Source organism: Perca flavescens, chromosome 17, assembly GCF_004354835.1.
Source record: "Perca flavescens isolate YP-PL-M2 chromosome 17, PFLA_1.0, whole genome shotgun sequence".
Classification (NCBI taxonomy): Eukaryota; Metazoa; Chordata; class Actinopteri; order Perciformes; family Percidae; genus Perca; species Perca flavescens.
Window position 1 is genome coordinate 15,040,898 of NC_041347.1, and position 25,224 is coordinate 15,066,121.

General features: G+C 44.2%; 1 protein-coding gene across 5 annotated transcripts in view; it reads left to right on the forward strand.

Moving 5' to 3' along the window:
- The window catches only part of wdr27 (WD repeat domain 27), a 55,934-nt gene that overhangs the window by 13,404 nt on the left and 17,306 nt on the right, over positions 1-25,224 (forward strand). For 4 of the 5 annotated variants that reach the window (XR_003694684.1, XM_028602655.1, XM_028602657.1 and 1 more), the window contains exons 13-22: positions 2,531-2,600; positions 2,825-2,893; positions 3,643-3,746; positions 5,388-5,477; positions 6,350-6,471; positions 8,443-8,576; positions 10,944-11,041; positions 11,848-11,969; positions 21,925-22,022; positions 25,062-25,164. Coding sequence is in view for 4 of the 5 variants with exons in the window: in XM_028602655.1 (XP_028458456.1) it covers positions 2,531-2,600; positions 2,825-2,893; positions 3,643-3,746; positions 5,388-5,477; positions 6,350-6,471; positions 8,443-8,576; positions 10,944-11,041; positions 11,848-11,969; positions 21,925-22,022; positions 25,062-25,164 (1,010 nt within the window). In the remaining variant the exon portion in view is untranslated. The remainder of the gene's footprint in view (positions 1-2,530; positions 2,601-2,824; positions 2,894-3,642; positions 3,747-5,387; positions 5,478-6,349; positions 6,472-8,442; positions 8,577-10,943; positions 11,042-11,847; positions 11,970-21,924; positions 22,023-25,061; positions 25,165-25,224) is intronic. The other variant, XM_028602656.1, reaches the window with a different exon arrangement.

The following is a 25,224-nucleotide window of genomic DNA, read 5'->3' on the forward strand; positions in this document are numbered from 1 at the left end:
AGTGAAGGAGAGTTGGTCGTCAAGTGTCACACCCAGGTTTCTAGCAGTCTGGGTGGGGACTACCACAGAGTTGTCGATTGTTATAGTCATGTCCTGGGTAGGAGAGCCCTTCCCTGGAAGGAAAAGGAGCTCAGTCTTGTCAAGGTTGAGTTTCAGATGGTTAGTGGACATCCAAGAAGAGATGTCAGTTAGACAGGCCGAGATACATGCTGCTACTTGAGTGTCAGACTCAGGAAAGGAAAGAATTAGTTGGGGTTCATCTGCGTAGCTGTGATAAGAAAAGCCGTGCGACTGAATGACAGACCCGAGGGAGTTTGTATACAGAGAGAAGAGGAGGGGACCCAGGACTGATCCCTGAGGAACCCCAGTTTTGAGTGGACAAGGCTCTGAGCTAGATCCTCTCCAAGTTACCCGGTAGGTTCGGTCTGACAGGTAAGATGTGAGCAATGAGAGCGCAGAGCCTGAAACACCCAGATTCTGGAGTGTCGAAATGAGGATCTGGTGGTTCACTGTGTCGAAGGCAGCAGAAAGGTCCAGAAGGATTATGATGGAAGAGAGAGAGGTTGTTCTAGCGATGTGAAGCTGCTCAGTGACAGCAAGGAGGGCGGTTTCTGTTGAGTGACCAGCCTTGAAGCCAGACTGGTGGGGATCGAGAAGGTTGTTCTGGTTGAGATAAGTAGAGAGTTGATTATAAATGGCACGCTCAAGAGTTTTAGATAGAAAGGGAAGAAGGGAGACGGGTCAATAGTTATTTACATCAGACAAGTCGAGTGTTGGTTTTTTGAGTAGTGGGGTCACTCTTGCCTCTTTGAGGGCAGTGGGGAAACAGCCAGTTGACAAGGAGATGTTAATGAGATGGGTGAGGAAAGGAAGAAGGTCAGGAGCAATGGACTGGAGAAGGTGAGAAGGGATAGGATCCAGGGGGCAGGTGGTTGGGCGGGCAGAGGTAATCAAAGTAAGAATTTAATTTGGAGATAGAGGGGTGAAAGAGGGTAGATAGAGAACATGCCGCCAGAGAAGATGCAGAGAGTGAACGAATATTACGGCGGACAGGTACGGTGTCTCTTGAGATATGGTTGTGAGCTTGGGAGAGTGGGAGAGAGTATGAGATGAAGAAATGGTCTGAGATATGGAGTGGAGTGACAGTGAGGTTGGATGTAGAGCAGTTTCTAGTGAATATGAGATCTAGGTGGTTACCAGCTTTGTGAGTGGGTGGTGAAGGAGAGAGTGAGAGGGCAAAAGAAGAGAGAAGGTGCAGAAAGGCAGCTGACTTCTCTGTCTGGATGTTGAAGTCTCCCAGAAGTACCAGCGGAGGACCAGTTTCAGGGATGTTTGAAAGAAGGACATCCAGCTCCTCCAAAAACTCCCCCAGAGGACCTGGTGGGCGGTAGATAACAATGATGACTAGTTGTACCGGATGAGTTATGGTGACAGCATGAAGTTCAAAAGAGAGAGGAGTGAACTCTGGCAGTTGGTAGAGAGAAAATCTCCACTTGGGGTTGATGAGTAGTCCTGTACCTCCACCTCTCCCAGTGGGTCTGGGTGTGTGGGTGAAAGAGTAGGCAGAAGAGAGAGCAGCAGGGGTGGATGTGTTGGTTGGTGTAATCCAGGTCTCTGTGAGAGCAAGGAAGTCAAGGGATTGCAGGGTTGCAAAGCCAGAGATGAACTCAGTCTTGCGAGTGGCAGACTGGCAGTTCCACAGGCCACCTGCAACAAGGTGTTATGTGTGTGTGGAACGGGTGGGATAGGTAAGAGTGGTGGGGTTGCGGAAGTCTTGCGAGCTAATGCGTGGTTTGTAGTATCTCCGAGAGGACACGCGGACAGGAATGGAGAAGCAGCACATTTCCGGATAAGGACACCAAGCAATGTAAGTGGGATTTGAGGTATCACCCTACTTAACTTCCCACTTAGCCTCCCGCGAAGACTCCTGCGTAGACTCCTTTGTCTTGTCTAAGTCTTGCGGAAATGTCTGCTTAGGTGATTAACTAGTGTTGAGTCAATGCTGTAAACTAAATCAGTATTGTTTTTCCTGATGCAACTGTAGTCCTAAATTGCTGCTCAGAAATGATGTGACTTTTTCCTGCTTTGCTTGTATTTGAAAGGAGAACAGTTTTTGGAAAACCTCACACATTTTAATGGTTGTGGAAAAAGTGAGCTCATTGTAATATAGTAAAGGCACTGACAGCGAACAGGGAACAGAATTAACCATCCTACAGTTTGTGGCTGATGCACTTAATGCTCACAGCACGGAGTGGTCACCCAATAATATTGTATCTCCCTTTCCTAGTATAATCCATGAAAATCCACTACAGTATAATGAGTAGTTCTATCCTAATTATGGAAAATAATGAGCAGAAATTTTTCCTTTCAACTCATAGTGTAACATCTGCTCATTTATGGATGGAAATCTTTATTTTTAGTATCTTTTATCTTTGTTTTGGGCATACATACTTTAGATCGTTTATACTAATAAACGTACTTGTGTTTGTCAGTCTGTGTCTAATGGACCATCTTATCTTTTTATACAAAGGAGGAATAAAGGAGCGGCCTCTGGTTTTCCACTCAAAAGTGAAGTCATCTGGATATACTAGTGCCCCAAGGTAGGTTCACAGAGTAACTTTTTGCCTAATAGAAAATTACAGTTTGTTGCATTGTCCAAAAATGATGGTAAAGATGAATTTTTAGATTCAAGTGAGAGGATTGTAAAAAGGAAAATGTCCAATGAACCAAATCCAAAAAATGCAGTATGAAATTAGATTTGATGAATCAAATAAATTGATACATTATATCATAGAAATCTTTTGTTTTTGTTCTTGCTTTTCAGAAGTATTATGTTTTCTCCTAAAACAAACATCCAGAAGAATCCTTCCTCTAAAACGGCTAACAAAAATACGTAAGACGTCCCATCACATATAGTAAAATGTTGAGAAAGTTTTCATGTTATTTTTAGGGATGCACCGAATCCAGATTTTTGGGGTTCCAAAACCACTGGTTAAGATTCTGCCAAATCTGAAACCGAATACCCAATCCTACTCCTCAGTCCATTAACACAGTAGGCCCACTGTTTGTTCAGTATAGGGCTAGCAAAGCTGGTAATGGTCGTCTGGTTAACACAAGTTTTTAGCTGTGACTGTCCTTCCTTGGCCTTACTTGAAGTTGTTGCATTTTGGCTGCTGTCTATAGATTCCTTAATGCACTTCCTTAACTCATATTCTTTTGGATGTTTCATACACAAATGTCTTAACAGCGGTGATGTTGTGTGTTGTTTAGGGCCCTTGCCACCATGAGACAAATCGGCATTGCAAATTGAACAAGTAGCTCGACTTGAATCGCCTTCTTTTGACTGAAAGTACTGCCAAACAACACTTTTTCTGCTCACAAGTTCCATTTTCACTTTCTCACAGCCTACTGCATTGAACGGTCCACCTACGTAAACACCTTCCCGTAATCAACGGCAGCATCATTACATCGACCAGCATAGTGCATCATAGGGTTCGGTTCGGTGGAAAAAAATTCTATGGTGCGGCAGAAACCGAACCCCGTCAAAAAGCCCAATATTCGGCCGAATCCGAAGCCGAATCCTGGATTCAGTGCATCCCTGGTTATTTTTGATATAAAAGTGTATTTGTTTTTGTCATTTAGAGGTTTACTCCTCAGAGATTATCCAGCAGACTGTGCAGCACCTACTATTCCACACATTCATCTTAGCATTGTCAACAAGCCAGTCCACTGCCTTCAATATTCAGGTGAGACAGCGTAGTTGCTGCGATACTAACCAAAATATGTAAAACATAATATAATAATTAGAGATGCCCCAATCATGTTTTTTTGCCACCGATACCGATTGCCGATCGTCGATGAGCAATATCGGCCGACATCATGTTTTTGTTTTGTTATAGCAGCTGGTATAGCTGTATTACAGTATAGGTCAGTTTGGCATCTCCACCAGGTGCCAGCGAGAATGTGAAGTTGACGTCAGGCTGTGTTGAAGTTTGGTACAGGGGCGCCATCTTGTGAGGACATGCTCTGTTGAACTGTGCCTGCTACGGTAGTTACCTGTTTATCTTGCTTTGTTTGGCCAAAAAGTTGTTTAAAACGCAGGCACAGGTAAACAGAATGCAACAGCAACTTCACATTCTCTATACGTGGTGTGCGACTACTACAGTATAAATAAATAATAACAATTATTCTACATGCTTTTCTGTTCAACAGGGCAGTACAAAGATCTCCCAATGAGCAATACAAAGTCTAAAAAAGCAACTAAAATATGCAGTTATACCATCTGACTATCACGGTCATATGGGCGGGTGCTCTCTGAAGTGATTTGCGTTACCTGCCGTTTGAGTGCTTTTTCTCTGCCTTTTACTTGTTACTCTCCCCTGTCAGCTTAACAAACTCGCAATGCTCCGCTGGCTGATGCATCCTCAAGTGCCTTATTAAATTTGTTGTGTTGAAATTGAAATGCAAATTGCTTCAGGAATTGTTTTGTCCCGTTTTACTTTTGCATTTAAAGGCTGCTTGAAAAAAGCTTGGATAAGGCGTTGGGCTCCAGTTTGTTTTTTCACACAGTGTGGCTGGGTTTCCATTCACAACGGTGGAACAACTACGACACAACGTCCTTGTCTTATACACAACTCATATGACTCATGAGCTGACTGGAAACCTGCAGGCAGGTCTTTCAGCCCCTCCGTTTCATTTGTGCTCGCCATAGTGGTGACTGACTAGCACGGTAATCCGCTTGTTGTGTTAACCTCAGTACATGTTTCTAATGGCGTAAGGCTAATATTAATGTCGGTACAGAACTTGCGCTTGTGAACTTTGTTCCACATTACCTGCATCAATCTACATACAAAATAAAAAACTCTTAATTGGCGTCTGGAAAGCATTGTTGCCGATCTCCCGATAGCGTATTTTTTTACTGAATATATCAGCCATTAACAATCGGCGGCCGATCAAACGGGGCATCCCTAATATTAATATATTGAAATGAGTCCTGGATCCTAATTATGTCTGTGTTAAGGATGGAACTACTTGAAATTAGTTTGAGACCTCAGTCAGGGCCATAGGATGGTCCTCTATGATACTACAACATGAGGGCATTGAATCCATTGGAGCCTGAATTTGTAATATTTTATCAACAGTAACAGAGATTGAAGCATTGCATAGCAAACAGAAAAAAGTTGCATACAGTTTTGAGGTTAAACAATTATTTATGAATTATGATTGGTAATAAATTAAGATCAGTTTATTGTTGTTGTTAGAGAATTATATTTTAGAATGTAAATGTTCCTATTTCAGACAAAACACCTCACCGCTACTTTGGTAATAATAAAGTGTCTGCTGTCTGTAAAGTCCTTAACGGTTCTGTGTTTCCTTGTCTCTCCCAGGTGACGGAAAACAAATCCTGTGTGGTCTTGGCGACAGCTCAGTGTTTTTGTACAAGTCCTCCCTTACTGGCAATCCAACTGTCTACACAGGTGCATGAAGTTGTCATTAGTATCCATCCCTTAAAAAAGTCTGGGTTATACAGTATTTGCCTTCAGTCACCTCAGTGTTTTTTTCAGTAGTGCATTTGAAAAGAATGAATCATTCATGCATTATTCATGACATTTTTTATTATAAGGTTTTATTAATTGACTCTTCACAAATTATGCTCACATGTTAGAGCAATCCAAGGTTAATGTCTTACCCCTGAAGAGGATAATACTAAGAAGTGCATCCTCAGCTCAAATTTGAGTTATTCTGATTAACATACTTTGAAATGGATCCATGGCTTAAGATTCATGAAACGACTCCAGGAAAATCCAAATATTTACTTACTTAGCTTTCGCTGTCAAAATTGTAGATAAAGAGTTCTCTTTTACCAGAAACCGTGTGGTTTGGTTATATTCCAACGCAAGAATTTGGTACATACCGTCTTTGTTTTTTCAGACAGTAAAACCTAGGTGATGATAGAAAAAAGAAAGATGAAAATGGAACATTGTCTTTTGAGACCAAATAGGTCAGAACTTATAAAGTTTCTCACTATTTTACACAGTACTGAAAAATAAAGTATTAGTAAGAGCATTCAATTATGTCTGCCACCCAGCGATTCTAGGCAGTAAAGTAAACTAACAGGCAAAGAAAGGATATCCATCTATGTCAAGTATCTGTTGATGGCTCAAGTGCAGCGGGAACAGAGTCTCCACAAGGAGGCAGCAGAGATAAGAGGACAGAAGAGGAGGTGACCACGGACACCGTGTGCCTCTTCTCTTCACTCTGCCTGACTCTTTGAGTACAACCATAAATGTAAATGTTGCAGCCACACACTGTTTCCAGGATCATTTCAAACCTCTCTCTTTATAAGCAGGGCATGACAAGCCAGTGAGCAGTGTGAGCTGGAGCCTCAACAGACAGTGGTGGTTGAGTGCGTCAGAAGACCAGTCTCTACGAATTTGGACCCATGGCAGCCCAGAGCCTGCCATTATCATGGTAAATGTCCCATGCATTCACTAACACACACTTGTACCTACTGTATGTATTTCTTTTCTCAATTTTTATAGATTTCATTCAGTCCCTATCACCCCAATCTTTACCACTACATGCCCTACCATAAGTCCTTATCAAACCTTCACTAACTTATTATTCTAAGTCCAACCATAAAAAAAAGTAAAAGGAGGACGAGCCAGAGTGACCTCATATTGCAAAAATGTCCTCACTCTGAAGGTCTAAAACTCAAATTGGTTTAGAAGTATAACCCAATAACTACAGACACATGCAGTACACATTTTTTCCTCTCACTCCTGTCTTCAACGATGGCTATGATTGCTGGAAGGATTTTGCCCCTAATTGCGGTGTTGTACAGTATATGCGGCAACAATGCCACACTTGAATGGCAGTAAAAAAGTGGTTTCTAGCTACTGTATCCACAATGTTTTCATTGGTTGTTCTCAAGAACATGCTTTCAATGTAGAATGGATTCTGTGATTAAGTTACATACAGTATTAAGAGATGTGTGTATTAAGGGTGATGGAATGGTGGCACTATATTATATAGTGGTGTTGCAGGTAAGAGATGCTGAGGAAAATTCTCTAATTTGTTTAGTCTGTAATGCATTAGAAACTGGCACACCTTTGTAACAGAGCTTCTGCAGGGGGATTTCTATGTACTGTCAAATTGTATCTTTGACATATTGATATAAAACCTGCTTAATTCACTTTTTCCTTTTCTAATAAGTATATCATCATGGAATTAAAAAAGAGAAGGCAAAATTAATTGGAATGATTAAATTGTGTGTTTCTTGGCTCAAATATAGTGACTTTGTCATTCAAAGCATCTGCTGGACTCAGAGCATCCAAAACTCTGATCATATGCAGACCCTCTTTACTTCATTGGGTATCACATTTAATGGGACAGTCAAAAGTGTTTCTACCTCCCCATGCCAAGTGCAAACAAAATCTGGGGTCTCCCCATAGCTGATGCTAACCATCCCTGCTCTGCTCCACTCACTGATATTGTCTTGAGCTTGGCCTTTGACTGCTTGGTGTTCTTGTGAAAGAACTTGGCAAACAAGTCTTTTCAGGAACAAGAGTTCTGTCAGGGTCAGCCAGAATTACAAATAGCTTTGCAGAGTTATACTTGAAACTCTAGAATGAAATAACTGCAAATGACCACAGAGTGCTCTTAAAATATATTGTCATTGGAAGCCTTAAGAGGTCAGGTAAGTTGTTAGATAAGTACATCTATAAACCTCGACAGAGAAAACAATCTGACAGGAAGCCCATCGTTTAGCGACCTTTACCTTGATATTCTTAAGGTCGGTTTGGGGGGTTAAGGAAAACAATTTACCTCCTGTTTTGGACAGATTTTTTTTTGAGTCCCTTTTTCAACATTGTGGAAAGAACTTCTCTATGAACTTTAAAGAGACAAAATGAGGAGATGTTGGTTGTTGGTTGAGCGTTAGAGCAAACATTCAAGATTTACATCTCTACCATTAGTGCCCACAAGTGTTTTTCTCCTGGATTTAATGGGATAACACAGACATTATGTGCAGATTATCTCTCCACATTTGAGGGTGTCGCATGTACCATTTTGAGCAATTAAAAAGTTATAGCAGTGTACAGCACTAACTATTACAGCTTTTTATTGCTTAAAGAATTCAGCCGTGACTTTACTTTAAATCACTTTCAGGCAATATGGAGTACTGTACGTATTTAGACAAAACTACTTAGAAATGTTGAGTTTTCTTTGTCTCTTTTTTTTTTATCATCAATGAAGTTCCCAATGATTAAAACAAGACAAGTCAGTTAGAAGAGATATTGCTAAAATGTATTCTTTTAAGTCATTGTCCTTAATTTAAAATAAGGTTATAGTAAGTATAGTAAGTAATATATTTTCTTGCATCATGAATGTCTCAATAATTCCTAGAGATTTTTCTTTTTTCTCATTGCTTTCCTTCTTTAGGGTGACAGTTTATTCTCCAAACCCATTAGAAGTGCTCAGTTTTATTACCTCGACAAATTTCTGCTTTTGGCATCTGGACCCTCTCTCTACTTGTACCTGTATAATGTGGACATCACACGTGATGACATAAAAAGGTAATTACAAGGAATTATTATAAAGAACAGTTCAGTATGTATACTTACAGTGATACATAAACTAGCTATTGGTTTTGAATTGGTTTGACTTATGCATGTTATTTAGGAATCCAGTATAAAAAATTTAGAAAGCACTGATGCCACTACAATTTGGGCCAAAATGTCTTTTTTCCTGTTGTGGTCTCATGCTGGATTTCAGTTTTTTACACAATTGAACACCCTGGCCAGCTGGATAGGCAAATTAAGCTATGGTCGAATGCATTTAACAGCAGAAATTGATGTTTTTTTTCTATTTAAGACAGGGTAGCAACAATAATCAGCACTGGCTGAGATCCATTAACCTACAATATTAACATCCTAGTTGTTACATTACATTAGTACACAGCCTCGTTGAATACTTACTTCTTATTGGTCAATCATGGCATTCTACGGTCTATTTTTTCTATATAACAGACCGTTGCTAATGTATAACAGATCGTTGCTATGTATAACAGATCGTTGCTATGTATAACAGACCGTTGCTAAGTATAACAGACCGTTGCCATAGAAGGAGTTCTTATCATAGACTTTGGCGGACTATTTTTTAAATAAAATAGTTTTTTGTGCTCATACGGAGCTTATTCTGCTGATCAGTGGATCACAAAGGGACAGAGAGGGTGGAAGAAACAAGAATCACTAACAGCGCTAATGGCAACAGTGCAGCAGAGCATTAGTTAGCTCGCTTACTGGGGCGACCTGGCTTCCACCGGAGAGCCGTGCTAAAGTTTACCGTCCCGATCACCGGGTTACCTCTGTATGAGTAGCCGTGTAATAAGCAGAATAATGTAGAGCGAGCCTATCATTATTGCAAGCTCATTCAAGATCAGCTAGAAGGCTTTTGGGGTTCTAATTTGTTATGCTCTACATTATTCCTTACCTGTATGTACTAATATATGCACTACTGAAAAGACTGCTTAAGATGGTTCTCGCCTCACAGATTGTGTTTGTGTCCAGCCAACTACAGTTTCTCTATTTATGCTGAGGTGTTCGTATGGAAGCCCAAAAAGGCAATGTGTTAAAATAAAAGGCAGGCATTGTTGGATCGGGCAAGTTTATATCCTACGTACGAGAAAAAAGATAAACTTTCACCTTGCCTCTCAGGGCTTCCGTAGTTTTGTTAGAGAAGCACGATGACATAAAAAATAGAAAAATGGTGTTACACAATCACAATGGCATACATTCAAACCTCAAAGCTGCACATTAGGACCACTCTCTTATTGGCCTCTACATAATAGCACTGACACATTGGGGGTTAAGGACCTTTCTAAAGAGAACATGAACAATACTTGCAGGGTAGGGCATTTTTCATAGATTTAAACCCATGGTTACCACTTTTCACCTTTAGCTATTGTAATAATGACTACCAAATCAACTACATCTATTGCAAAAACATTGCAATGTGGCTGAAAAGTGTACTATAGATCCAAGGATTAATATTTTTTAGACTTATAACATTTATGTAGGTAGCAGGCTTTGTTGCTTAAGCTAGCGTTGTTACTGATTTGATGAGGGTCTGGTCAGAGCTTATTCTGGAGGCCAGGGAAATGACTCCCTCTTTTAACCCTCATGTTGTCCTTGGGTCCAATTTGACCCGTTGTTTTTATTTATTTGTTTTTTATAAAAAATACCCCAAAATTAGATGGATTCCTTACAATGCTCTTCGCACGTACAATTCATGATCACTACTATTTAATTTTGGATGTTTTATTCAAGTTTTAGCATTTCAAAAAAATGTAAATGATTTCAAAACTGTATTCAGACTGAGTCTTTGAAGTCTCTGATTATCCATCAACATACCTTTCTCTAATATAAGTCTAAATATTTCATCATTTCTGCTTTTTTAACTCAAAAATGAGGTATAATTTCCTACAAATGAGGATTATTGTCCATGAATTCCAAAAATAAATGTAAACCTTGTGGTAATAACTTTGCAGTTGGGTAACAAAAGCATAAAAAAAAAACGTAAAACGAAAGCAACAAAAACATAGAAAAAAGTGTTGAAGAAAGGGATATAAATGTCAGAAAAGGCGTCAAAAAGGTGTTCATTTTAACGACGGGAAGACAGTTCAAGGGTTAAAAGTGCATGTTGCTTGTTTATCTTTTTCCTCTTTAGGTAGTTATGTGTGTGATGCATCTTGTGAATGGAGACACTTAAACTAATAATCAAAAAGCAGTCGTAAAGGGTAGGGAATTCTCTCCTAAAGCTGTATAGCTCAGACATACAGTAGATGAAGAACGATAGGTGTGCAGTGTTTATGTTAAAATGTTGTTCATATAGTCAGCTGTGTTTGTTTGGAAAATGACGCAGCTTCTTCTTTTTCTTCTCAGATATCAGCAACGGAGTGTCATCAAATTGGCAAAATGCATTACAACGACATCAGCAACAGACATCACTGCCTTGTCTGCAATCAATGATTTCTTCTCCTGTATCCTTTTTCTTGTTATTATTGTTCTTGCAGCTGGAAGTCTTATAGTTTAGACTCTATTGATGCTGTGGAAGGCAAAGTGAACACATGTTGCCTCAGGGCTTCCACTGCCGACTTCACCTGTAAATCATTTAGGTCTCTTTAATTTTTCAGGAATGTCTGCATTCCAGCCCCTCGTTAGAGTTTACAATGCATTTACTTTCCAGTAAATCCACTGTAAGCTGTGTTGGAATGAGTGAGATCCTGTCAGGAGTTATTTTACACCACCATGCTTGGGAGTGGAAATGGATATAGAGTGATTACAGTAAAAAAAAAAAAAGCTTCGATATTTAGTCTGGTTTTTCTGTATTAATTAAGGATTCATTTGTGTATCATTAGAAGCTGTCTGCAAGAAAGCAAACTGATGTATTCAGCTATGTTATTTTAAAATAAACTCCTGAAACACCACCTGCACCATCACAGCCTACAACCTCGTTTAGCTTAGCCACAGTAATTCTGTAAAGTGTCCTTGGGTTTCATGAAAGGCGCTATATAAATAAAAGTTATTATTATTATTAGTAGTAGTAGTAGTAGTAGTAGTAGTAGTATGTACATGGGCCAGCATTAGTGCTGCTCTAGGGCTGGCCCATGAAGTACAAGGGGAAGTTGTCATTCTTTAGTTATTGATCAGATATGTTTTTTGTTTTGTCTTAGAAAAATTACTTTGAACACTTTACATAATAAAAACTTAGAGATCACACATCTCATCTACTGCAGGCTATAGTTTGCAAATAATAAATCGCATGACTTTTCTTAAAAGCTGTCAGATATCGTAGTGGTGTGTGGTTCAGATCGGTCCATTCAAGTATTTGACATGAATAAGGGTTCAGTTGCCTCAGCGCTCCCTGATGCCCACAGCAGAGCTGTCCACTGCATTACACAGAACAAGGTGAGGCCATTTAAATTTCCCTGTAAAAAAAAACTGACTGGTCAAATAGGTATTATTATCTTTATTATATTTGTAATAAGATGTAAAGTTAATGACAGCATATGTGTAAGTGACATACAGTGCAAGAAATGTGTTCACTATGTGGGCTCTATGCATAGATTCTTCAGAGATAAGAAATTGTTTAGTACAGTAAAACTGGAGACCATTGAGCAAGCAACCCCTATTGTTGTGACTGATGCCAAAAATAACCAGTTAAAATGCAAAATATGAATATTGTCCATCCATCCATCCATCTTCGTCCGCTTATCCGGTGTCGGGTCGCGGGGGGAGCAGCTCCAGCAGGGGACCCCAAACTTCCCTTTCCCGAGCAACATTAACCAGCTCCGACTGGGGGATCCCGAGGCGTTCCCAGCCCAGGTTGGAGATATAATCCCTCCACCTAGTCCTGGGTCTTCCCCGAGGCCTCCTGCCAGCTGGACGTGCCTGGAACACCTCCCTAGGGAGGCGCCCAGGGGGCATCCTTACCAGATGCCCGAACCACCTCAACTGGCTCCTTTCGACGCAAAGGAGCAGCGGCTCTACTCCGAGCTCCTAACGGATGACTGAGCTTCTCACCCTATCTCTAAGGGAGACGCCAGCCACCCTTCTGAGGAAACCCATTTCGGCCGCTTGTACCCTGGATCTCGTTCTTTCGGTCATGACCCAGCCTTCATGACCATAGGTGAGGGTAGGAACAAAAATTGACCGGTAGATCGAGAGCTTTGCCTTCTTGCTCAGCTCTCTTTTCGTCACAACGGTGCGATAGATTGAATGCAATACCGCACCCGCTGCGCCGATTCTCCGACCAATCTCCCGCTCCATTGTCCCCTCACTCGCGAACAAAACCCCAAGGTACTTGAACTCCTTCACTTGGGGTAAGGACTCATTCCCTACCTGGAGAAGGCATTCCATCGGTTTCCTGCTGAGAACCATGGCCTCAGATTTAGAGGTGCTGATCCTCATCCCAACCGCTTCACACTCGGTTGCAAACCGATCCAGTGAGTGCTGAAGGTCGCAGGCCGATGATGCCATCAGGACCACATCATCTGCAAAGAGCAGCGATGAGATCCCCAGCCCACCAAACTGCAACCCCTCCCCACCCCGACTACGCCTCGATATCCTGTCCATAAATATTACAAACAGGATTGGTGACAAAGCGCAGCCCTGCCCTGGCGGAGGCCAACCCTCACCTGAAACGAGTCCGACTTACTACCGAGAACCCGGACACAGCTCTCGCTTTGGTTGTACAGAGATTGGATGGCCCTGAGTAGAGACCCCCTCACCCCATACTCCCGCAGCACCTCCCACAGTATCTCCCGGGGGACCCGGTCATACGCCTTCTCCAAATCCACAAAACACATGTAGACCCGGTTGGGCATACTCCCAGGCTCCCTCCAGGATTCTTGCGAGTGAGAGTGAAGAGCTGGTCCGTTGTTCCACGACCATGACGGAATCCGCATTGTTCCTCCTCAACCCGAGGTTCGACTATCGGCCGAACCCTCCTTTCCAGCACCTTGGAGTAGACTTTACCAGGGAGGCTGAGAAGTGTGATACCCCTGTAATTGGCACACACCCTCTGGTCCCCCTTTTAAAAAAAGGGGAACCACCACCCCAGTCTGCCACTCCTTTGGCACCGTCCCAGACTTCCACGCAATGTTGAAGAGGCGTGTCAACCAGGACAGCCCCTCCACACCCAGAGCCTTGAGCATTTCTGGACGGATCTCATCAATCCCGGGGCTTTGCCACTGTGGAGTTGTTTGACTACATCAGTGACTTCCGCCCGGAAATCGACGACAATCCCCGTTATCCTCCAGCTCTGCCTCTAACGTAGAGGGCGTATTAGTCGGATTCAGGAGTTCCTCAAAGTGCTCCTTCCACCGCCCTATTACCTCCTCAGTTGAGGTCAACAGTGTCCCATCCTTACTGTACACAGCTTGGATGGTTCCCCCCCCCCCTCCTGAGGTGGCGAACAGTTTTTCAGAAGCACTTTGGTGCCGACCAAAAGTCCTTCTCCATGTCTTCTCAAACTTCTCCCACACCCGCTGCTTTGCCTCTTTCACGGCAGAGGCTGCAGCCCTTCGGGCCCTTCGGTACCCTGCAACTGCCTCCGAGACCTCCGGGATAACATATCCGGAAAGACTCCTTCTTCAGTCGGACGGCTTCCCTGACCACCGGTGTCCACCACGGTGTTCGTGGGTTACCGCCCCTTGAGGCACCTAAGACCCTAAGACCACAGCTCCTCGCCGCAGCTTCAGCAATGGAAACTTTGAACATTGTCCACTCGGGTTCAATGCCCCCAGCCTCCACAGGGATGCACGAAAAGCTCCGCCGGAGGTGTGAGTTGAAAGTCTGTCGGACAAGGGCCTCCTCCAGACGTTCCCAATTCACCCGCACTACACGTTTGGGCTTACCAGGTCTGTCCAGAGTCTTCCCCCACCCCCTGACCCAACTCACCACCAGATGGTGATCGGTTGACAACTCTGCCCCTCTCTTCACCCGAGTGTCCAAAACATACGGCCTCAGATCAGATGAAACGATTATAAAATCGATCATTGACCTTCGGCCTAGGGTGCTCTGGTACCAGGTACACAGGTACACAGGAGCATCCCTGTGTTCGAACATGGTGTTCGTTATAGACAATCCATTATTAGCACAGAAGTCCAACAACAAACAACCACTCTGGTTTAGATCAGGGAGGCCGTTCCTCCCAATCACGCCTCTCCAGGTGTCTCCATCATTGCCCACGTGTGCGTCCCCCAGCAGAACAATGGAGTCCCCCACTGGAGCCCCATGCAGGACTCCAGTCAAGGTCTCCAAGAAGGCCGAATACTCCGAACTCCTGTTTGGTGCATATGCACAAACAACAGTCAGAGTTTTCCCCCCCACAACCCGCAGGCGTAGGGAGGCGACCCTCTCGTCCACCGGGGTAAACTCCAACACAGCAGCGCTCAGCCGGGGGCTTGTGAGTATCCCCACACCCGCCCGGCGCCCACACCCTGGGCAACTCCGGAGAAGAAAAAGAGTCCAACCCCTATCCAGGAGTATGGTTCCAGAACCAAGACTGTGCGTAGAGGTAAGCCCCACCAGATCTAACCGGTAGCGCTCCACCTCCCGCACCAGTTCCGGCTCCTTCCCCCACTGAGAGGTGACGTTCCACGTCCCCAGAGCCAGCGTCTGCTGCCCGGGTCTGGTCCGTCGAGGCCCCTGACCTTCACTGCCACCCATGTGGCATCGCACCCGACCCCAGCGGTTCCTCCCACAGGTGGTGGGCCCATGGGCTGGAGAGATGGGCCCATGGGCTGGAGAGATGGGAGCCACGTAACTTGTTCGGGCTGTGCCCGGCCGGGCTCCGTGGCAAACCCGGCCACCAGGCGCTCGCTGACGAGCCCGCCGTCTGGGCCTGGCTCCAGACGGGGGCCCCGGGCTTCCTCCGGGCAGGGTCACTCCATCTCTACCTCGTTTTTCCATGAATATTGCTTTTCTTTAAATAGTTTGACTAAAAAAAGTAACCTTTGTAAATGGAAAGACATCTCATCACTCCACAGGCAGACTGAGCAACGTTTAGACCTGACCCACACAGCAAATAATTTGCTTGGCTTTGCATCAGTTGTGATCCCCATCTTCCATCTTACTCTTGAAGGGTCTACTATTTGGCAGATGTTATAGTCTTACATAAGACATCTATGAGTGTTGCACGAGTTATATAAGACACAGATCGTCTTTGAGGGAATGTAAGTGTTAGTGTGTGGTGTGAGTAAAGAAGGTCATGGTTAAAAAAAAGTTTCCATCACCGACAGACAGTACGTGCCATCATCAGTATCATTCATCTTGCTGAGTGTTTGAATGTAAATCCCTGGTGCATCAGGATTAAGCCTGCCATAGGAGATGGCAGAAGGAGATTCCATGCTGGATGGTAGCCTTGGAGTAATGCTGTTCCATGATGCAGTTTGGGTTTATGTGGCCTTACTTCCACATCACTGTCTTGGACCAATGTGGACCCAATTTGCTGGTGTCTAACAAGTAGGCAGCCTGGGCCTGTATCCACATCCATTATAGTGCTATAAAGAATGTAATACTGCATCACGTAAAAACTATAGATAATAATAATAAATTAATGCATCCAAGTCTGGGTATTCGGCATATTATTTACATTTCTGTGAAGCTATCATTTTACATTCTACAATAAAATGAAGTTCTGGTTTCTGGTTTGCCAGCTTTATAATAGCAACAGATACATTCATTTTGGTCATAAAAATATGGAAATCCTACAGATGCTTGAGAGAGAGGCTTGTACCCAGTGACCTAGGGGTATTGAAGTTCTGCATGTTGACCTGTGCATACTTGACACTCAAGGCCAGCCTGGATTAGCTGGACACACTGCAGCTAGTGGGATGGATAAAATGCATCAACCCATTCAACACACAGCTGCCTATACTCATATACACTACCCAGAGGTGCCTGCTCTTTGTCACGCCAGCTATTGTGTGCCATACACTGTGGAAAGCCTGCCGTGTGTTGTTAAAGCTTGGCTATTGCGTCAATGTGGGGTCCTCCGCCTGGGTGCCCAAGGGTGCTGTAGGGTTAACACCTGCGGATCAGAGGGATTGCCCCTGCCTGGGGACTGTACACATAACATCACTCTTCCCACCCCTCTTCCTTTCTCGTCCCGAGGCGGACCAAACGTCAGAAACCTCAGCAAGTGAAGCAGCTTTTCCCACTTCAAATTTCCATCGCCTTTTTTGCAAAAATTCACCTGGAACTCATCAGAGCAGAGGGCTTCTCGGAAAATGGAACTGGAAATGCCCTCTCAGAGTCCCGTTCTCACACTCCTAATGGAAAGCTAAACAAAACAGCGCACTCACCGCTGCTCTCTCTCTCTCTCGCGCTCTCTGTCTCTCTCACACACACTCACAGACACACACACTCTACTGTATCAGCTGAAAACTTGTGAATTGTCATATATGGAATTAATGTATAGATGTGCTGTGGAAAGTCTATATTTATAGCTGAAGTGTATCTCAGTGTGGTGCAAAAACGGATGGAAAAATGACACAAGGACAAATCAACACCAATTTTGCTTCTATTCCAGTTTTTGCTTCTATTCCAGTTTTTCCTTCTAACCCCAATGTGCTTAGGGACTGTTAGTTATTTATTTAAGGGGCCACCGGAGGAGTATTGGGACCTTTAGTCAAAATAGACATGACCCTCCCCTCGCCAGTAATAATTTTTCTATGACCCTCCAAAACGATTTGGAAAAAAGGAATGACCCTCCCCCAACAATTTATCGATACCTTCTGCACTGGTTTTTGCTTGGCAAAGATATACAGATTACCATTGTTGTTTTGTTTTTTTTACAGCAATGACATACATGACTTGCTTTCTCATCTTACACATCACACTCCTCTGTTATGGTGTGGTGGCCATTTCAGTAGATTTACTCACTAAAATAGTTGTGGAAACACAATAAGCATGGACACTTACTGCATTACTTCAAATACTAAGTGACTCCTCTAGTAAACTAGTATTCACATGAAATAAAACAATAAAACATTGAGACCATTCAGCAAAGCACTCTGGGTAACATTCAACACACAAACTGGTTGCTATGGACTCGTCACTAGGCTTCCTCCACTTCGCCGTTTAAATAAAGTGGAAAGTAAGTACAAATCTACACATAACCCGCAATCGATAAGTAAGCTGACATCAAATGTATATACATGGCATTTAGGAAACCTTTATTGCAACCTTGGCACGGTAAGATGTCCAGACTAGCATCAGTCATTTTTGTTTTTTACGTCCTGCTGCTCGCATCGTCAGCCAGGAAATATTTTTTTTACTGAAGTAGTATATGAAATCAGATGTATTAACTACCACCATTTAGTTGTTTTGTGTTATTTAAGATATTTATAAAATATCTGGTCATGCAACGTAATTATTCCACTAATTTTTTTAAACAATGCAATTACCCGTTTCAGTCACTAGGCTGAATACAAAACTTGGGTGACCACCCGCCCCCCCGCCCTCCCTCTGCACTAAAAAATGTTGGATGACCCTCCCCTCAACAAAGAATAAAAATACATGACCCTCCCCTATTTTCCTCCGGTGGTCCATTCCATAAATACCAAACGGTCCCTTAGATTGTCTAAAAGTAGAATGTGACATTAAAGCAACACTTAAGCACGTTCGCCGCTTCGGTCCCCCTACAAGTCCATCCATCCATCCATCCATCTTCGTCCGCTTATCCGGTGTCGGGTCGCGGGGGGAGCAGCTCCAGCAGGGGACCCCAAACTTCCCTTTCCCGAGCAACATTAACCAGCTCCGACTGGGGGATCCCGAGGCGTTCCCAGGCCAGGTTGGAGATATAATCCCTCCACCTAGTCCTGGGTCTTCCCGAGGCCTCCTCCCAGCTGGACGTCCCTGAACACCTCCCTAGGGAGGCGCCCAGGGGGGCATCCTTACCAGATGCCCGAACCACCTCAACTGGCTCCTTTCGACGCAAAGGAGCAGCGGCTACTCCGAGCTCCTCACGGATGACTGAGCTTCTCACCCTATCTCTAAGGGAGACGCCAGCCACCCTCCTGAGGAAACCCATTTCGCCGCTTGTACCCTGGATCTCGTTCTTTCGGTCATGACCCAGCCTTCATGACCATAGGTGAGGGTAGGAACGAAAACTGACCGGTAGATCGAGAGCTTTGCCTTCTGGCTCAGCTCTCTTTTTCGTCACAACGGTGCGATAGATTGAATGCAATACCGCACCCGCTGCGCCCGATTCTCCGACCAATCTCCCGCTCCATTGTCCCCTCACTCGTGAACACAACCCCAAGGTACTTGAACTCCTTCACTTGGGGTAAGGACTCATTCCCTACCTGGAGAAGGCATTCCATCGGTTTCCTGCTGAGAACCATGGCCTCAGATTTAGGGGTGCTGATCCTCATCCCAACCGCTTCACACTCGGTTGCGAACCGATCCAGTGAGTGCTGAAGGTCGCAGGCCGATGATGCCATCAGGACCACATCATCTGCAAAGAGCAGCGATGAGATCCCCAGCCCACCAACTGCAACCCCTCCCCACCCCGACTACGCCTCGATATCCTGTCCATAAATATTACAAACAGGATTGGTGACAAAGCGCAGCCCTGGCGGAGGCCAACCCTCACCTGAAACGAGTCCGACTTACTACCGAGAACCCGGACACAGCTCTCACTTTGGTCATACAGAGATTGGATGGCTCTGAGTAGAGACCCCTCACCCCATACTCCCGCAGCACCTCCCACAGTATCTCCCGGGGACCCGGTCATACGCCTTCTCCAAATCTACAAAACACATGTAGACCGGTTGGGCATACTCCCAGGCTCCCTCCAGGATCCTTGCGAGAGTGAAGAGCTGGTCCGTTGTTCCACGACCAGGACGGAACCGCATTGTTCCTCCTCAACCCGAGGTTCGACTATCGGCCGAACCCTCCTTTCCAGCACCTTGGAGTAGACTTTACCAGGGAGGCTGAGAAGTGTGATACCCCTATAATTGGCACACACCCTCTGGTCCCCCTTTTTAAAAAGGGGAACCACCACCCCAGTCTGCCACTCCTTTGGCACTGTCCCAGACTTCCACGCAATGTTGAAAAGGCGTGTCAACCAGGACAGCCCCTCCACACCCAGAGCCTTGAGCATTTCTGGACGGATCTCATCAATCCCCGGGGCTTTGCCACTGTGTAGTTGTTTGACTACATCAGTGACTTCCGCCTGGGAAATCGACGACAATCCCCCATTATCCTCCAGCTCTGCCTCTAAGATAGAGGGCGTATTAGTCGGATTCAGGAGTTCCTCAAAGTGCTCCTTCCACCGCCCTATTACCTCCTCAGTTGAGGTCAACAGTGTCCCATCCTTACTGTACACAGCTTGGATGGTTCCCCGCTTCCCCCTCCTGAGGTGGCGAACAGTTTTCCAGAAGCACTTTGGTGCTGACCGAAAGTCCTTCTCCATGTCTTCTCCAAACTTCTCCCACACCCGCTGCTTTGCCTCTTTCACGGCAGAGGCTGCAGCCCTTCGGGCCCTTCGGTACCCTGCAACTGCCTCCGGAGTCCTCCGGGATAACATATCCCGGAAAGACTCCTTCTTGAGTCGGACGGCTTCCCTGACCACCGGTGTCCACCACGGTGTTCGTGGGTTACCGCCCCTTGAGGCACCTAAGACCCTAAGACCACAGCTCCTCGCCGCAGCTTCAGCAATGGAAACTTTGAACATTGTCCACTCGGGTTCAATGCCCCCAGCCTCCACAGGGATGCACGAAAAGCTCCGCCGGAGGTGTGAGTTGAAAGTCTGTTGGACAGGGGCCTCCTCCAGACGTTCCCAATTTACCCGCACTACACGTTTGGGCTTACCAGGTCTGTCCAGAGTCTTCCCCCACCCTCTGACCCAACTCACCACCAGATGGTGATCGGTTGACAACTCTGCCCCTCTCTTCACCCGAGTGTCCAAAACATACGGCCTCAGATCAGATGAAACGATTATAAAATCGATCATTGACCTTCGGCCTAGGGTGCTCTGGTACCAGGTACACTTATGATTATCCCTATGTTCGAACATGGTGTTTGTTATAGACAATCCATGACTAGCACAGAAGTCCAACAACAAACAACCACTCTGGTTTAGATCAGGGAGGCCGTTCCTCCCAATCACGCCTCTCCAGGTGTCTCCATCATTGCCCACGTGTGCGTTGAAGTCCCCCAGCAGAACAATGGAGTCCCCCACTGGAGCCCCATGCAGGACTCCAGTCAAGGTCTCCAAGAAGGCCGAATACTCCGAACTCCTGTTTGGTGCATATGCACAAACAACAGTCAGAGTTTTCCCCCACAACCCGCAGGCGAGGGAGGCGACCCTCTCGTCCACGGGGTAAACTCCAACACAGCGGCGCTCAGCCGGGGGCTTGTGAGTATCCCCACACCCGCCCGGCGCCTCACACCCTGGGCAACTCCGGAGAAGAAAAGAGTCCAACCCCTATCCAGGAGGATGGTTCCAGAACCAAGACTGTGCGTAGAGGTAAGCCCCACCAGATCTAACCGGTAGCGCCCACCTCCCGCACCAGTTCCGGCTCCTTCCCCACAGAGAGGTGACGTTCCACGTCCCCAGAGCCAGCGTCTGCCGCCCGGGTCTGGTCCGTCGAGGCCCCTGACCTTCACTGCCACCCATGTGGCATTGCACCCGACCCCAACGGTTCCTCCCACAGGTGGTGGGCCCATGGGATGGAGAGGGAGTTGCCACGTAGCTTGTTCGGGCTGTGCCCGGCCGGCTCCGTGGCAAACCCGCCACCAGGCGCTTCGCCGGCGAGCCCGCCGTCTGGGCCTGGCTCCAGACGGGGGCCCCGGGCTTCCTCCGGGCAGGGTCACTCCATCTCTGCTTAGCTTTTTCATTGGGGTTTTTGAACCATTCTTTGTCTGGCCCCTCACCTGAGACCACTTTGCCTTGGGAGACCCTACCAGGAGCACAAAGCTCCAGACAACACAGCCCTCAGGTTCACAGAGACACACAAACCTCTCCACCACGATAAGGTGATGGTTCACGGAGAGGTTGGAAGCGGAATTGTCCATTACATTACATTAAGCAAGTTTGCTAGATCGGGTAGCAGATCTGTAGTTTGAATGAGACATAATGAGACATTACAACAGCGGTAATGGACAATTCCGCTTCCAACCTGTAGGGGGACCGAAGCGGGAAAAGTGCTTTAGTGTTGCTTTAATGTCACATTCTACTTATAGGTAATAATAATGCTACCTGGAATAATACTATGAAAACTATTTGCCATTACAGGATATACAGCAACAAACCTTTCCAGCACTGGACAATAAGAGAAGCTGATTTGCAACTTATTTCAGTCAAGCATGTGCTGACTAGTCATTTTTGTTTTTTGTGTATTTTTCACAGGGCTCCATGTTTAGCACACAAACGCCGGATTCATACAACCTCTTCCTTACCGGTGCAGTCACGGATGGTGTGAAGATTTGGGACCTCCGTACACTGAGGTTGGTCTGCTCTGTTGGATTTAAAACCTATGAGCACAACATTGGTGGCATTACAGAAGTGTATGGCTACTTAACCAAAACAATTGCTTTTTATGATATTTTGGACACGTGGCAAATAGTGCTATCCAGAACAACTGGCATACAATTCTGAAATGACTCCCTCATTATGAAATAATAGTGTTTTCCCATGAATTCAGATTAAATATTTGGATCACCTGTATGCAACCTCTATACAGGTTATCCTCATGGTAATCATGTACTGTATGTATTTTTTGTTCTGTTTTCTGACAAAAAGATTAACATATTACATTTACAGTGATAAATAACATTAATGAAACTGTTATGTCATTTGTACCCCATTTGTTTTGTGCTGGCTTTACTGTCTTAACCTCGGGCTGAAGGGTTGTTTCATCAGATCTGCCAAAATTACCCAAGAGCAATAAATGTTTAAGCACATTAATGAAAAAAACAAAACAATATTGCTTTTTTCTCTCTGCTCTTCCTGGGAGTGCAAAATTACATTATATTCCAATTACATCAGCATTGTTTCTTATACAAACATACCTCAGTCAATGATTGAATTGCAATTGTTCAATTTCCAAAGTACGTAGCTAAGAATATATTTCTTTGGCCTTTAGTATCACTTCCATATAAGGCGGATAATTCAAGTAGGCTCTATTGGATTTCAAAATGTTCTTTTTGGCCCGGTAAAGGCATTTTTTAATAAGTTCATTCTTTCATGTCTGAGACTACTTCCATGTTTAACTCCTCATCCCAGACTCAATCAAAACCTTATTTCTGTCTGATAAATATTTGTGCCTGGTTTCCAGGTCAACTTCTGGTTCTTAGAGCTGTCATCAAGCATCCCTTCGCAGATGCAGTTTCTCTGAAGTGAAACATATGGATGCATCAGAAAGAAAATCAAAATGTTCTCATTGTATTGGACTGGTGGCAGACGTTTGAGAAGAAAATATCTCTAAACTTCAGCATGTAAAATCATAGCTATTTGAATGGCTACATAGCCTTAATAGAGAATAGAAAAATATGTTGATTAAATAAGCAGTCCTGTTTAGTTTGACATTTGTCGGGTCATTGCCATTTTATCAAGAAAAATGTAAGTTGTTTTGCAATCGAGTTATTTGTCCATAAACACTGCTGATGAATAACTGTCTGCGTAAAAGCTTACGTTTTTTTACCCATGGTGATACTGTATATGGCTATGGCCACTGTACAGCACAGTTAATGAAACAGTGTTTTTATTAGACACAACTCCATTGACAGAAACTCTAAGTTGGGACAAATTTGGGGTTAATACTGTGTTCCGTCAGAAAAACCACAATGGGGAATGTACATTTCACTCAGTGGAAACTTCTGAAACTCAATCTTAATTTTATTTTACTCTGTCACATGAGAATCCCCAGCACTTCTTGCTCCTTCCTTTTCAGACAAGACAAACATTGTTTGAATAAGGGTAATGGTTTATGAACATCTGCAACACTTAAAGAATTATAGGCAATGTAAGTGCCCTCACCCCTTGTATTTACAAATGATGTATTTTAGAGTGCAAGGTTCCAGTTTAGGGATCTACACTGCAGTATTTAGCATAGTTTCAAATCAGCCTCATTCAGATACTGATTCTAAAGATAGAGAGAACAGATGTTTCTCTTTAGTCCAGTGATGTATTCTCTTGAATCTGGTGAAATTTCCATCATCTGATAAATGAATGTTGTGACTTAATAGATCAATAACGCATTTATATTAAATAATATCAAATAGTACAAGTCAAAGCAAGCTTTCTCCTTAGTGGGTGAAATATATTGGCTGCAAATAAATAGCAATGATTAGGCTGCTGATTACCTTGATTACTGACACTGAATACCCAGGTGGATTCAGTAACCGTATAGTCTCCCACCCAAGAGTATCAGACCCTCCAGTGCAGTCTGTGTTAGTCATCAGGCAAATGCCCGATAGTCATCACTCACACAACACGGAGAATGTGTGTGTCTTCTGACACTTCTGAAAACCAGATGAGTGTTTTTTCAAACTTGTTAAAGCTGCTTCTTATTCTTAAACTGCTTCTTATCAGTGTGATGGTGACCGCTTGTTTCAGCACTGCTGTAGACCTGAATGACCAGATGGACTGATGGGAATTTAGAAACAGATACATCTCATTCATCTTGCTGTACATTGAAATGATAAGAGGTTTGTCATGAGTGGCTGTCACACAGGAGATAATATGACCCTGTTGGGTATATTCTTAAATTCAAGCTAACCTGGACTTAAGCATTTGATCTCCACAGTGAAGGCTATGGGTTGTCTTGCCTCCTGACCCTAGGTTTTTGGCTGAACCAACTCCGTCTCATGAGGTGTTAAGTTGCAGCCAGCAATAATTTGTAACTTACTCTTTTGAGGGCTGTATGGGCAGATAGCGTAGTCAGCTGACATTGGCAATATACTGGAAAAATGAAAGGAACGTCTTACAAAATACAGTAATGCCAGTGAATACATCACAAAAAAAATGCCATAGAGTTCAGCTTTCTTACACAGTCTTAACAACAATCAACAGTATTGTTGCTTGCTTTTATTTAACTTGCTCACTACACTGGGTATATCAAATGTCTTTATGATCACCAGTACAGTGAATATGACCTACTTTGGTCCAGCTTAATGACATTAGCATGTGAATGTCAAAGACATGCTCTCACCATATCCTGTTGAAGCCCTGCCAACATGCCAGCCCATACAGAGACCCTAGCTCAGCTACTTGTTAGTGGCATTGTAAAGACATTACATGCTGTTGCACACCAAAAGAAACAGCGCAGAGTTACACGAGGGGGCCATTCGTCATCTAAGATATCTCACTTCTCAAGCATTGTTTTTTAGATTATAATTCTGTTTTTTCAAAGATTTCCCCTTCTATGTCACAGTCTTTCTTGACGCACAGAGTTCAGGGTAAAATAATTTATTTTGGATTATATCATTTTATTGTATAAAGTATACATATTATGTGCTTTTAATAAGACCATAACTCCTCCTCAGGTGCGTACGGCGTTATGAGAACCATCTAAATCGCTGCCATCCGTGCTCTTCAGCCATCTCACCATGCGGCCGCTTCATTGCCTCTGGCTCTGAGGATAACTGTGTAAGTTTTTATAGTCTGTCTTTCCTTATACAGTGTGTGTGTGTGTGTGTTGTGTGTGTG